We start from the raw sequence: 14,904 nt of genomic DNA on the forward strand, positions 1-14,904 counted from the left end.
CTCTTAACTTTTATAAAGAATATCTCTTTGGATTTGAGATTTTAGTCTTTGCAACTTTACAGATCTTCTTTATGCACCAAGAGCTTGTAACACTCCAAAGAGAAAGGAAAAATTTTAATCGCATCATATGACCCCTTTAAGGAAAAATGTGTTTTCAGTGGACAAAAACATTGAATATGAAAACGAAATATATTTATGTTTTTAATATATAATATAATTATATAATAATAATAATTATATAATTTATTATAAAAAGTAAAATAGATTTTTATATTTTACAGAAGGAAACAATTATATTAAAATTTAATTATTATTATCTATTACAATTAAAAAAAATATTAAGTATATACATTTTTATATGAATAAAAAAATTATAAAATAACTACAATTATAAAATAACAATTTTAGCTTGAGAGTGAATTCCCGGTTAAAATTCCATTCAAAATCTAAACTGCGAAATCAGAAATGGCATATTTTTATGCAAATGAAAATGAATCTGTGATGGATAGAAATAATGCTCGATCAATTAGTTATACTCTTGTTTTAATTCTTAAGCTAACAAAACATTAGTAATTTTAAGGAAATGTGCATTTTCAGTGGACAAAAGCATTAAATATGAACTAAAACAGGCTGTACTTCCATCCCATGAAATAAAATACAGACTAGGGTCCATCAACACATGTAGCAGGATCTTTCTGAGATGAAAACTGCTTCTGAATGTGGTATGAAATATTTTGATGTCATAGACATAACTGATTTTTTTGAGCAGAGAGGACACTGACAAAGTACAGTACAAAAAAGTAGACAAGAGAGAGCATGAATTGATGTGTGACAGATGTGTCAACCACAGAGATGGTCTTCATCTTTATTCTCTTGATGCAGGACAGAAGAACCTTCACCGGATGATGAGAAACGAAGGTTAGACGGTCTACTGCAATCATGACAATACATGCAAGACCTCTGCTAGTATGAAAACATCATTATGACACTGAATCGGGACAATAATAATGAATGTGTAACTGTGTGTTCTGCAGGAACTATGGAGGAGTGTATGTGGGACTTCCTGCTGATTTGAACACAGTAGCTGCCAGCCAATCAAAATCCACACGTAAAGGTGAGGAGCACACTCAAAGAAAAACACAGGTTTGAAACAGTTAAAAGTAAAGAACAGTAACAGGATATTTTGCTCTTTTTTATGTCTAGATCAAATAACAGTCATAAGTTTCATATAAAAAAGCAAAGTATATTTGTCGACCGGACCAAACTCATGCTTCTGTTGTAATTATGACAAAGCTGCTTGTTTTCCAGCTGTTTTATATTCACAAAAATTAGATCAAATCAATAGACTGAAATTAACCACAATTCATTTTGTGATTCCAGAAGTTTGTTCGTTCTTCAATTAATACACATTTTTATATACACATTAAAAAAAAAAAAAGATTTCAGTTTACAAGTTGTACATTCTTATATGTAACTTCATTTGAGTTCTATATATATATATATAACAAATATATATATATATATATATATATATATAATTTCATGGTATTATATATGTTGTACATTCTAATTATACATATTTTTGAAGCATTTTAGGTTAATTTAATATAACTTAATTTAAATAATTTCATACTAATAATAAATAATTCCCTCACTAATTGACTAGTTGATTGTTGGATTAGCCAACTACACAACCATCGTGACACATATCTAAAAAAAATAGAGTACCACATGAAAACAGTCCATGCTCTATATTTCCAGACTTCTACAGAGAGCAATTCAAATAGTAATTTCACTGAACAGACATTTGTTTCTCTATAATGTGTCTGGCATTGTGCAGCCGTATACAATAACAGACAACAGGATATCAAATACTAATGTATGTAAATGACCTTAAAGGTTATAATGCATGTTTTTTTTAAAAAAAAGCATGATGAAAGACCTCATGACAACACGGTCATGATGAAAGGCTATAATGGCTGGACTGATTACCCATAATAACCCTGTGTATGAGGAAGCAGTGTGCGAGAGGAACAGACTGCGGTATTACATTTAGATTACACAGCACAACATTACCACACGGCTCCAGAGAGACTATGAACTGGATCAAATCACTCATTTGAGTTCTATATATATATATATATATATAGAACACAAATGAAGTTAATATATTAAATATATTAATATATTTTTAAAATATAACTTACAAAGTGTGTGTTCTTTGATAAATATATATAATTTAGTATATGTGTGTGTATAAAATTCAATAAAAGAATATATAGAAAATATATTAATATATAACACTTTAATATAACTTAAGTGTGTTCTTCAACAAAAAAAAATCTATAATGGCTGGACTGATTACCCATAATAACCCTGTGTATGAGGAAGCAGTGTGCGAGAGGAACAGACTGCGGTATTACATTTAGATTACACAGCACAACATTACCACACGGCTCCAGAGAGACTATGAACTGGATCAAATCACACGTCTTAATACATAACTGCTAAAAACCAAGTTTAATCTGTATCCGGAGAACAAACTCTCGACGTGTCTGTAAACTCAAATCAGAGCGATTCAGTGTTATTATCTTAACGACAGCATATGTGGCACACTAACATGCAACCCATCCCTCAGTATGCAAATAATGACATATGCACGTTACTTAAAGAATGTCTTCAAATGCAGTGCATACTTGTGCACAATTTTGGGCATAGTTTGGATGTAATGATAAACACTATAAGGAGTAGTTCACCCAAACATGCTGAAAATTGTTGAAAATGTGCTCACCCTCAGGCCATTGAGCATGTAGATGAGTTTGTTTCTTCATCAGATTTGGAGAAATGTAGCATTACATCACTTGCTCACCAATGGATGCTCTGCAGTGAATGGGTGCCGTCAGAATGAGAGTCCAAACAGCTGATAAAAACATCGCAATAATCCACAAGTAATCCACACAGTTAAAACGTCTTGATGGGTTTGTTTCTCACAAACATGCAGCTTTTCGCTTCACAAGATGGTAACTGATGGACTGGAGTGGTGTGGATTACTTGTGGATTATTGTGATGTTTTTATCAGCTGTTTGGACTCTCATTCTGACGGCACCCATTCACTGCAGAGCATCCATTGCTGAGCAAGTGATGTAACGCTACATTTCTCCAAATCTAACTATTGAGTGAACTATTCCTTTAAATCTATTAGTCTGCGACACTGACCTCATGCAATTCAGCAAGTGATAGAAATAGATTTTCATTTTTAATCCATTTTTGTGTAACAGTATTTATATTATACTGATCATATATTAAAATTGTGTCATTTACTCACCCACACATCAAAGAATGAAAGCATTACAAGTTTGGAAGAACATTAGGATGAGTAAATGATGAAAGAATTTCCATTTTTCAGATGAACTATCCCTTTAACACCGAGTGCTCCGATCACTTCCAGATCATTTAACATATCTGTAACTGAATCCATTATTTTCTGTGGCAGTCAACAGATGCTATAGATGTTGTCTGTAGATATTAAGATAGAATAACCCAGAATATTCCTGAACGTCAGTTTGTTTCCAATGCTTTTGTGAACAGCAGGTGCCTGTCATGCTGATTCTCTGATCAGAGCTTGACAAGAGTCCTGACCGCTAAATGTGTGTGTGTGTGTGTGTGTGTGTGTGTGTATTCATGACCCGTCACCTTCTCTTTAATAACTTGATTAAAGCTTTCCAGAGAAGACAGATTGGACACTTTAATGCATGAGTTTTCCAATTAGTGGCATCTGTTGAAGCTCAAACGAAATGTAATTGTCAGATCACTCATCTCGTGATGTAAACTAACAGCTCGTTTTTTCCTTCTTCGTCAGACTGAAAGCAGATCACATGAAACGACAACGCTAAAGCCTCTTTAGAACCCAAGCTCTGCAGTGGCTGATTTACAACGGATATCATGGCGATATTCGAGGATCAAGCTGTTTTTGGAGCTGAATCCAGAACCGGTCTGCACTTCGGAATGACATCACCGTGACATCATACCGGCTGGCGTACAGAAGGGTTCTGTTCGGAACACTGAGCATTATTGTGACTATGAATGTGGACTCTGTTGCCATGGTGACCGGCGACCCCCCCTGACCTCTCCCTCCGCCAGGAGGACATCCTGGTATTTCGGAGACACCATGGCAGGGCATTTCCTGACCCGATCAACTGTACGTCTCTGCAATAACAGACTTTACTGAGTCTATTCTTTCAGTTTTTCTTAGACTAATTCGTTAGAAGGAAAAAAGGATGATGTAAATATTTTACACACAGTATGTAAGCACGAAAGATGTTTAGCACTAACATGACTAGAGCTGTTGACATGACTACTAATTAATATATAGACTGTCGTTTTCTTATCCACTTTGATAGTCACCTCACTATTAAAGTTAACGCATATATTAATAGCATTTACTAATCGAAGTTCTATTTATTCTACAGTTTTCAGGTTATTGACCTGTGATTGTACCATTAACATTTTTAGTGACTAATGCGAATTCTGTACATGACATTAAAACATTTTAAGAAATGGAATCTGTGTCTGCATCTGGAAAAATTGTCTATCTGCATCTACATTTTGAAAAATAAAGGTGTCAGAATGAACCCAAAAGGAGTTTTTCACAGAGATGCCATAGAAGAACATTTTTCTTTATGGGGGAAAAAAAACTGCCAACAAAGAACCTTTATTTTTAAGAGTTTAAATGCTTCTTTACACTTTTCCATTCAAAGGTTTGGGTTTGGTAAGTTTCTTTTTTTCTTTTATTATTATTATTATTATTATTATTATTTTTTTTTAATATATTTATTTTTTAAGATAAATGCTGTTCTTTTGAACTTTCTTTTTATAAAGGAATCCTGAAAACCATTAATATATCATGGTTTCCACAAAAATATTAAGCAGCACAACGGTTTTTAACATTGATAATAATAAGAAATGTTTCTTGAGCACTAAATCAGCATGAATTCTGAAGGATCACGTGACACTGAAGACTGGCGTAATGATGCTGAAAATTCAGCTTTGCCATCACAAAAAGAAATTATCTTTTATAATATAATCAAAGAGAAAACAGCTGTTTTAAATGTTAACAATATTTCACAATATTACTGTTTCTACTGTATTTTAATGAAATAAATGCAGCCTTGGCAGAAGTCTTTCAAAAACAATAAAAAATCTAAACTTTTGAACAGTAGTATCAATGGTTCTTTGGAGATGAAAGGTTTTTGATGTTTCATTATTGGTTCTATAGATCAATATTTTGATTTCCAGGTTCTTCAAAACACCAGCATATGATGGTTTACTAAAGAACTAGAACTAGTGGATGTTAAAATGGCATCAGGGTGATGTATTTTAGGAATACTGCAAACTACAAATTACAAACATAAATGCATGTTTCTAAAAAAAACAAAATAAGAAACTAAACTAAATTTAAGGAAAACCACTCAAACTGTATGAATTCTGTGCCGAACTCCATGCAACTTTGTCCATCCGCTATGAAACCGAGTCCTTGCAGAACATCACACAGCTGCAGGGATGTCATTTATCATCTGACTGCTGCTCAAAAGAACCTTGGATACTCTCCCTGAACCACACGTCTTGACTAGTTTAACAAATCATGCTATTGTTTGATCGCACGTCTTCAATTCATTTCGCTTTGTAAAGCTCAATTCATACTGCATTGTTCCAAAGCTGCTTTACAGAGAATAATCCCATTCAAACTCCTCAGTGGTTAATCAAAGGTGACAGTAACAACCTTGGGAGATTCAACACCTCTTCTCAAAAAGACGTATGGTTAGAGGAATCGTGTTATTGCAAAGTTTGTTTAAAAGGAATTTGTCAAATGCTTAATGCATTGAATCAGTGTTCATACAGAGGAAGGCCTTGCCTCCTCATCCTCACGCTCCTCTCACTGGATCACATTAGCACAATCTCTGTGTGCTGTAACGAGATGTCCTGGGACAGAACCCAACATGCCCACACTGCCAGAGACAAACCAGGATGACGCCAGAGGAAAGGCAACAACTGTAAACGAAAATCTAGCACAATGACAAAAATAGGCCTCCTATACCAGTGTTATTATAGTTAACTCAAATTAAAATCATAACCATAAAAAAAACATTTTTGATATTTGAAATAAAATAAGCCTTAACTGCAATAACATTATATATATATATATATATATGGTATCAGTTTACACACACACACACACACACACACACACACATATAAATATGTAAACCTTCAACTTATTTCAGCTAGTTGCCAAGGCAACATTTTTGTTTATTTTTTTTGTTTAAGTTTAGTTTAGCACTAAAATAACTCAAACTAATAAACAAAAATTTAATTAGATTAGATTTAATGCTATTTTATTTATTTAAAAACTAGCTGAAATTAAATTTTGTGTGTGTGTGTATACATACACACACACACACAAAATTTTATTTCAGCTAATTATTATTTCATATATAATTATTTATTTCAGCAAACTAATAAATAAAAATATATTTTATTAAATACATTTAATTAAATTAGATTAGACCAAATATAAATTAAAGACTTTAAAAAATGACTAAAACGTTAAGTAAATTAAAAGTAAAAATATATTTAAAAAAATTATACAAATTTAAAAAGAGAAAATATATACTGAAATATAAAATAATACTAAAATGTAAATACTGGTAAAAAAATGTATAGTCTGAATGCACTGTAAGTCACTTTGGATAAAAGCGTCTGCTAAATGCATAAGTTATCTAAATTAAATTAAAATGATCTAAATTAAAATAACACTGCTACATACTATTTGTTGCTTAATAGGATCTAAAGTGTGTATTATGTGCGTTTTGGGCCAAAAACACTCTCTAAGTGAAAAATTTGTCACTATGAACAAATTGAACATTTTTGGTGCACACTACAGATATTCACCTTCATGATTGCGGTTATTGCTTTTTTAGACTGTTGATATAAAATTGAAAATGGCGATGATCTTCAGTTTTGCAGTGAGCTCGGCGTTACACGCGTTCCCTGAGTTATCTGATCAAACACACACTCTCACTCTCACTACCACTCTGCACCTGTCTGCCTGCTAGTAATCAGCTGTAATTGTTCCCTTCAGATCTCCATCACAGATCTGTGTCTCCGATACCAGTGGTGACAGATGTGCTGTATGTAGAAAATGCATAAATAACCTGTGGAAACACATGTGGGGAAAAAATAAGTTGCTTAATTTACAATGCCTAAAATAACTGCATAAAGACATCACAGAGTCTGGGACAATTTTCCTGATTGTAGCAAGTGAGGAAAGCATGTTGTTAACTTTACAGCCACCAGATGTCACTGTTGCACAATAAATGCCAAACATGGACTTACAATTGCTAACTGCTTCCAAAAACAAACATGGCAAAAAATGGCACATGTCAGCTTTAGAAGAATAAATGTTTAGCAACTTTAGCAGTTAATTCCGGGCATAAATTACAAGGCTGCCATCACTAATATTGATATCTACTGCTAATTGATAGACAGTTCTATTATTTCATGTGCTGTGTGAGAAATGAGCTTACTGTAGGAATGAATTTAAGCCCGACTTTCATACAGGAAAACATAAGCAGCAGGCTAAACCCTGAAATGGACTTGAAGTACTAGATGAACTGATATGAGTCACGTTGTGTTTCCCAAAACCAGTGCTTGCCAACAGCAAAAGAGACTGTTTTTCTAACAAGTTTTGCATGTTTGAAAGGTTACAGATTTGTTCACAGGTTAGCTATTTACATTCAACAAAATCACACAGGTTGACTTGTCAATGTTGCCGAAGAAGAAACCGTTTAAACCAACTTAATGTGGTTTTTCTGATCTCAGCTTACTGGTCAGCCTGGCCATTGCTGATATTCAGCTAGTTTTTGCTCATTTTTGATGGTTTTAAAGTCGTTTTTGGCACTTTTTTGCTGCTAGTTATTCGTTTTTACTGTTTTAAAGCAGTTTTTGGGCACCTGTTAGCTTGACAAGTGCCTAAAACCCTTCTAAAACCATCAGAGATGGACAGCCTGACGAGTGAAAATCAGCTTGATGGCAAGTTAAGACAAGAAAATCGTTTTTTTTTTTTTGTTCACAAGTTAGTCATGTTCAACAAAATCACACAAGTTGCCTGGTCCACATTGCTGCAGATCAAACAAAGTTTATACCGACTTTTTGTGGTTTTCTGGTCTCAGCTTAATGGTCAGCCCGGCCATTGCTGATATTCAGCTAGTTTTTGCTAATTTTTGATGGTTTTAAAGTAGTTTTTGGCACTTTTTTGCTGCTAGTTAACAAGATACCAAAATACTTTACAGCCTGATTAGTGAAATCAGTTTGATGGCCAGTTAAGACTGTTTAATCAGTGTTTTTTTCCACAAAATCACACAAGTTGACTAGTCCACATTGCTAAAGAAGAAACCAACAGTTTAAACCATATTGATGTGGTTTTCTTGTCTCAGCTTAATGGTCAGCTTGGCTAATTCTTATATTCAGTTAGTTTTTGCTATATATATATATTTTTTAAGATTTTAAAGCAGATACATGGCACTTGTTTGCTGATAGCTGACAAGTGGCGAAAACACTTGAAAATCAGTCTGATGGGCAGTTAAGACCAGCAAACTAGTTAAAGGCCCCAATATGATTGAAGCAAAATCAAAGAACTAACTGGTGTGACGCCACTTTGAACAAAATCAGGCCAAAACGAAGTTTGTTTTGGGAGTTTAAAACCAGAAAAGTTTGCTCCGGCTGATAAACACCTTTCATTGGTCCGTTGTGATGACATAATAGGTGGGTGTGGCTCTGTGACTCCGCCTTATTGACAATTAAATCTTCTTCAGTTAATTTCTTGTGTTCAGTTCGTCAAGGTCAGACGCTCACAAGCAAAAATATGAACACAACGGAGAGATGCTGTAAAGTAGTAATTGAAGTTGTAGGCGGCGTCCAGACGTTTGCTAATTGTAAACTGCTGCTCAGGTATTTCAAACTGCTTTTTACCCCTAAGAGAAGAACGAAAATAAACTTCACCATGAGTATATCAGAGCCTTAAGGCTGGTTTAATCTTTTTTTTTTTTTAGTAGGACAAGTCTTTACTGATAGGAAGTTACAAAAAATGAGCACTAGTCTGTAGTGTGTTTTCTTTAGCAGTCTATTATGGAGACAGATCAGCCTCAAAAATAACACATTTGCAAAACAAAATTCATAAATGCACAGCACAATTTACATTTACAAAATCCGATTCGTAAATTCAAAACACAATTCATAAATACACAAGTAAGTTTTGCAAATGTGTTATTTTTGAGGCTGATCTGTCTCCATAGTCTATGGTGGCTCCTTTAAGATAAATCTTCCTTGGTGCTTGTTTTCTGGCTTCAAGGCTACAATCTGTTGGAATTAAAATTTAGCTTAAAAGGTCTCACCCCAATCAACTGTGCTAATCTCAAACCAGTGATTAAGAACAAGAAGGTCTTTAACACCAGGGGATCAACACCAGCATGCAGAAAATGTTAGCAATGAAGAAGTCAGTCAGAAACCAAGCAAAAAGTTATTGAAAACATCACTGCAAAAAACCAGCAAATCACCATAATCAGAGAACAAGCGAGAAGAGAAACCTATCAGATTCCTCTGTAACCCTACACGAACTTCACAGTAACTTGGGCCTGGAGAATGACTGGGTTTTGGATTTTGATAGGACTTCCTTTCATGGTACTGCCCCATAATTCACCTCTGATTTGTGGTATTATCTCCATACACTGCCCCCGTCTTCCTCCGAGTGTCACGCTTTGGTCTAATGGAAGCCCCTTCGGCTGTCTGCGGCTCCTTGTAACCCCCCAATATGCTTCCCATTAGGGCTGAAAGACCGTTGAGGCGGTCCCTCGCAACATGTGGTTCTATTTAGAGCAGGTGAAACAATGTAAGAAAATAGATCTGTCATACACTGCATTCCAGGGGTCAGGAGAGAGCAGCGTTAAATCATGGAAAGACTAATCCTGGAAAGATTGTGGTTGGACTTTGTAAAACTCTGTAGGGGTCTAAAAGTGCATTGGTACCATTGCTCGCATGACTGTTACGGTGTTGTGAAGCAAGATGGAGCTGTGCTATATGCTGTATGCCAAGGCCTGAAAACAAGCAGTCCACTCTTGTTTCATACACCGACCAGGTGTTTTCACTCAAACCTCTGAGGGACCGTCTAATTTCATTTGGAAAGTAAAGGGATGGGGGTGTTTTGTGGGCCATTATGCAGAATTTAATCGCTGTAAGCGATGTGTTTGATTGACCCTTATTGAGGCTCCAAATTGGACTTTCATTGACTGTAGCTGAAATGTAGCTAAAAAGCTGAAATGTTATGAATGTTGTGTTAGTGTTATATATATGAATGAAACACATAAAACATATTTATACAGTATATTAATTATATATTACATGAATTGTGTAAATTATATATGAATATATACATTTTTACAATAAAATTATTCAAATGATTTATATTAATATATATATTTATATTATATGTGTATTAATTAAACGATTAAAATATATATATTATGTATAACATTCTTACATATATATATATATATATATGAATATTATATATAATGATATATATATTTTAATAGTTTAATTAATACACATATAATATAAATATATCATATATATTAATATAAATCATCTGAATAACTTTATTGTAAAAATGTATATATTCATAATTTACTCAGTATATATTTTATATGATGTATTATATATTAATTAAACTATTAAAAAATGAAATATATGTAATGTAATGTGTGCATATATATATATATATGCAATGTATATGCACAGTTTGCATATTTTATATTTTTTACATTTTGTATAACATATACAAAATGTATATGTATATGTACCCCCCCCACACACACACACACAAAATGAACACCGCACTCTTGAAGCAGAAGATTGCATGCTAATGCTGGATGAGGGTCCTTAACATTTGTAACTAGCATTATATGAGGCTTCCAGCAGTAACTCCAATAGAGGTCATGTGTTCTGTGGCCTCACAGGTGTGTATCACTCCACCAGAGACCCTGTAAACATTTTACATGCACAGAGACCTGGGATAAAAGAGCTCAGCATTCAACCTCCAAGGTCTGCCTCCAGTTGGGTTTGCTGTTTACCTCTTGGTTGTGAATTCCACTTTAACCTGGACTGCATTCAGTCTTGGCTGTCACAGTGATTAGCATTCTGCTAACAGGGTTTGAGCTGCTAACTTCTTCCGTATGAGCAGCATAATGAGAAACACAAAGATCGTTTTAACGAGAGTGCTGCCAAAACCAACCCAACGGTTTAAAAATGCGGCCGCTCGCTTTCCACCATATTCTAAAAGCAGTCGCGTCTCCAGCACATTCCGAGCTCCTTTTATAGAGAGTAGAAATTAAGGTTAGCATTTGTTTTCTCTTTATGCTAACGAACAAGAAGAGCACAACTGTTTCCCTTCAAAAAGCAGTCGTTCCACTTCTTTTTTTCTTTTTTTTTTACTTTTCCATTTCATTACGGAACATGGGCGAGGTACAAACGGAGAATGTGTTGGAGCTATTTTCAGAAAATGTGTTTTTCTAAGCACATGAATGGCTGAGCACTTGACCGCTGATTGGAGTTGATATCAGGAAACAGACCATTAAAGGCCATTAAACTCGCATCCCGCGACTGATTACTCAAATGAACGGCACAGGCTATTTTACGGTTAAACATTTCTCTCTCGCTCGCTCTCCTCACTGTGTCATCCTACATTATGTTTCACTGCATAGTGCAACAAACCGCTCTTTAACCACATACGCGCCTGGTCATCTCATCATCTAAATTCAACTGCTGCTGGCACAGCGGGCACCAAATGAGTTTTCCTTGGTACCAAAACTCAATTGTAGATGGCAATGTTACTCAAAACAACCCAACTAGCTTTTTTATGATCAACATTTTTATTCAGATTTAGTTTCACATCAGAAACATATATCACAATTCACAGTTCCAGAGAACTAACTAGCTCATTTTTGACTCTTATGACCTAGTGTTCTATCAACAGGATGCCGCTGGAATTCCACAACCTCAATTTATTAACCAAGGTCATGGAGACGCCAATCATCTTCAGATGATGGTTATTTTAAAAACTGCACTGAAGGGGTGTACACGTGATTCTTCATTTCCTGCGGTTTAACGAGGCCTGCGGTTTGGATCGGAGCCAGTTCCGCTGATGGTTTACGCCTCTGTGGGGCAAGACCCATTAGGAAGCTAATGGTCTGCGTCCCTCAGGAAGGATAACTGGTATCTGCAATCAGGCCTGATTTTTATTCCCTGTGTTTAAAGAGTTAATTACATGTCCTGCATCAGCTGGGCTGCTGTGAGCCCTGGGGTTTGGCATTGATTAATGGGTGCCTTAAAATAAGGCTCCGGTTTCACCAGCAGCTTGTAATACAGTCCAATTTAATTGGGTTGGTGAATTTACAGCACGTTTCCTGCAAATTGCATTGTATTTAGTTCTGCTGCGGCTACAATATAAACACAACGCCAAGCATGCCATTTGTAAACTTCACCTCCTTTGGGAGCTCTAAAAGGTACTCCAAGTCCTGCTACAAATGCTTACAATATTTGACTAAAAGTAGCGATGATAGTAACTACATCAGCTGTTTTCAAAATAGTTACAAGCTAATGTTTTCCAACAAAATGCGATGTAGTATTTCCTAATGAAACAGGAAGTTTGGTAAGGAGATATCAAAGGCCTTGTCTGCTTTTATAGCCAACAGCCTAATTTTCCAGGATTTGCTACTATTGCTAGTATAGTAGGTCTCAAAGCTAAAACTAGCTAAAAACTACACATAATGAGTAGCTTTAAGCTTGAAATGCTCAAGTTTAAAAGAAACTTCCCCTTTCCTGAAAGCTGTAAAGATACTATGGTCAAACAACAACTTTTCTGGAATGTAACACTTATTTTCTATTCCGTACCTCTGTTACACCATATGATTTCCCAGCAAATACTAGCCTTAGGGTTAGGATTAGTCAGGGTTATGGTTAGTTAGAGTTTTGGCTAGGTCATTTAATTGCAATAAATTAATCAATGAACTCACAATCAAAGAAATCTGAATTTAGGGCTACAAATATGAGTGTTAACAACAAAAAAGTAATTCAGCATCTTGAATGCATTTTACTCAGATTCAGATCAAACATTGATATCGTTAATCAGTGCTTTAAACCATTAAGCATACAGATGTCAGTGAAATACGAACACTCTGGGAACGATTAAATACTACTGCACCAGAAGAGAATATCCCTTTTGATTTTTTTTTTTTTCCTAATTTTGACCATCTTTGTTTCCGGACTTTGGCATATGACTTGGAAAACAGTCGATCTTTGTTTAATTAGTGCATGTCACTTTCATGAGCAGTCACGAATCATCAAATGGAAGTATTTAGCGAGCATCAAGCTAAGATCCTTTTTTGTGGCTTGTTGCAGGAAATGATTCCAAGAGGAAAAAGGGACCCTCTAACATTGATTGATGTATTGTGTTTTTCGATCTGTTTGTTGAAAAATCTGTATATTCCTATTTGATTTTACACACATACTTCATAAAGTGCACTGTTCAAATGAGCACCATTCCACTACTTTGATGCTTTCATCAAGACGTCAAGAAAACTTTGTCTTTCACTCAGTTGGTTCCTGTGCCTAATTCCTGTCTTTCAGATCTCCACTGTAATCACACACAAATACATTATATTAATGCAAATCAGATTCCAAGATAACCATAAGGCACAGAACATTTTCTGTAGATAAATATACATGGCATCTGACTGCCAAACTGACTTATGATTTGCCTTGCAGATACATAAATGAAAAAATATGCTACACTTACGATGAAAGAGGTACCAAAGCCATATATAAAAAATAAAAAAAACATGATTTTGGGGTGGGCTCTATTGACTATCTAGCCTGAGCCACCTAGCAACCACCTAGAACACCCTATCAACAGCTTAGCAACACCCTAGGTACCACCCAAAACAAAAAAGCTATCCAGGAACACCCTAGCAATCACCTAGAGCACCCTAACAATGCTCTAGCGACCACCCAGAACAGCCTAGCAACAACCTAGCAACCAGCCAGAAATATCTTGGCACTATAAGCAACCCAAAACACCCTATAGCAACCACCCAAAAACACCCTAGCAACCACCTAGAAAACCCTAGAAGTGCCTAAGAGTGCTCTAGCAACCATTCAGAAAAGCCTTGCAACACCATAGCAATGCTTAGGATCACCCTATCAACCACCCAAAATATCCTAGTAACATTCTAGCTACACCCTAGAAACTAGGGGTGCAACGGTTCAACTTACTCACAGTTCGGTTTGTATCACGGTTTTAGAGTCACGGTTTCGGTACGGTTCGGTATGTGCTATGTTTAGGGAAAAAACTATATTGTCAAATAAAAATAATGAAGATAACAAATAATCTAACTACAAGCAACAGCACAAATAAATACAATAGAGCAAAGATACAAATAAAATAAACTGCTTTTGTTTAGGTAGGTCTAACATTAGTTTTTAGGTACAGAAGTTGAATAAAGTAATCAAATGTAAAATAAAATTGCATATTTGACTGTATAAATTAAAGATTAATCCTTATTAAAGTTACAAAAGTTATTCAATCAAGAGCAGTGAGTGATTTTCGTTTTGTTGCTGTTTGATTAACATTAAGAAAGTGCTGTCAGGTTAAGAGAACACACTGATCCAGTGCACTGATACTGTACGCTCAGCCGACTATGTCTGCTAGGATACTCACCAAGATGAGCATTTTGACATATTTTGTGTGAATTTGTCCATTCAAACACAATACTTCACAGAGAGCTTAATATTTGC

At 35.1% G+C, this 14,904-nt stretch overlaps 1 protein-coding gene across 1 annotated transcript in view; it reads left to right on the forward strand.

The window, feature by feature from the left end:
• The window catches only part of LOC107754391 (overexpressed in colon carcinoma 1 protein homolog), a 10,236-nt gene extending 5,847 nt beyond the window's left edge, over window positions 1-4,389 (forward strand). The window contains exons 3-5 of the mRNA XM_016570807.1: window positions 883-918; window positions 1,035-1,114; window positions 3,860-4,389. Coding sequence (XP_016426293.1) covers window positions 883-918; window positions 1,035-1,114; window positions 3,860-3,864 — 121 coding nt within the window. The 3' untranslated portion in view covers window positions 3,865-4,389. The remainder of the gene's footprint in view (window positions 1-882; window positions 919-1,034; window positions 1,115-3,859) is intronic.
• Window positions 4,390-14,904: the final 10,515 nt, after the last annotated feature.

Source organism: Sinocyclocheilus rhinocerous, unplaced genomic scaffold (assembly GCF_001515625.1).
Source record: "Sinocyclocheilus rhinocerous isolate Xijiao unplaced genomic scaffold, SAMN03320098_v1.1 scaffold561, whole genome shotgun sequence".
Classification (NCBI taxonomy): domain Eukaryota; kingdom Metazoa; phylum Chordata; class Actinopteri; order Cypriniformes; family Cyprinidae; genus Sinocyclocheilus; species Sinocyclocheilus rhinocerous.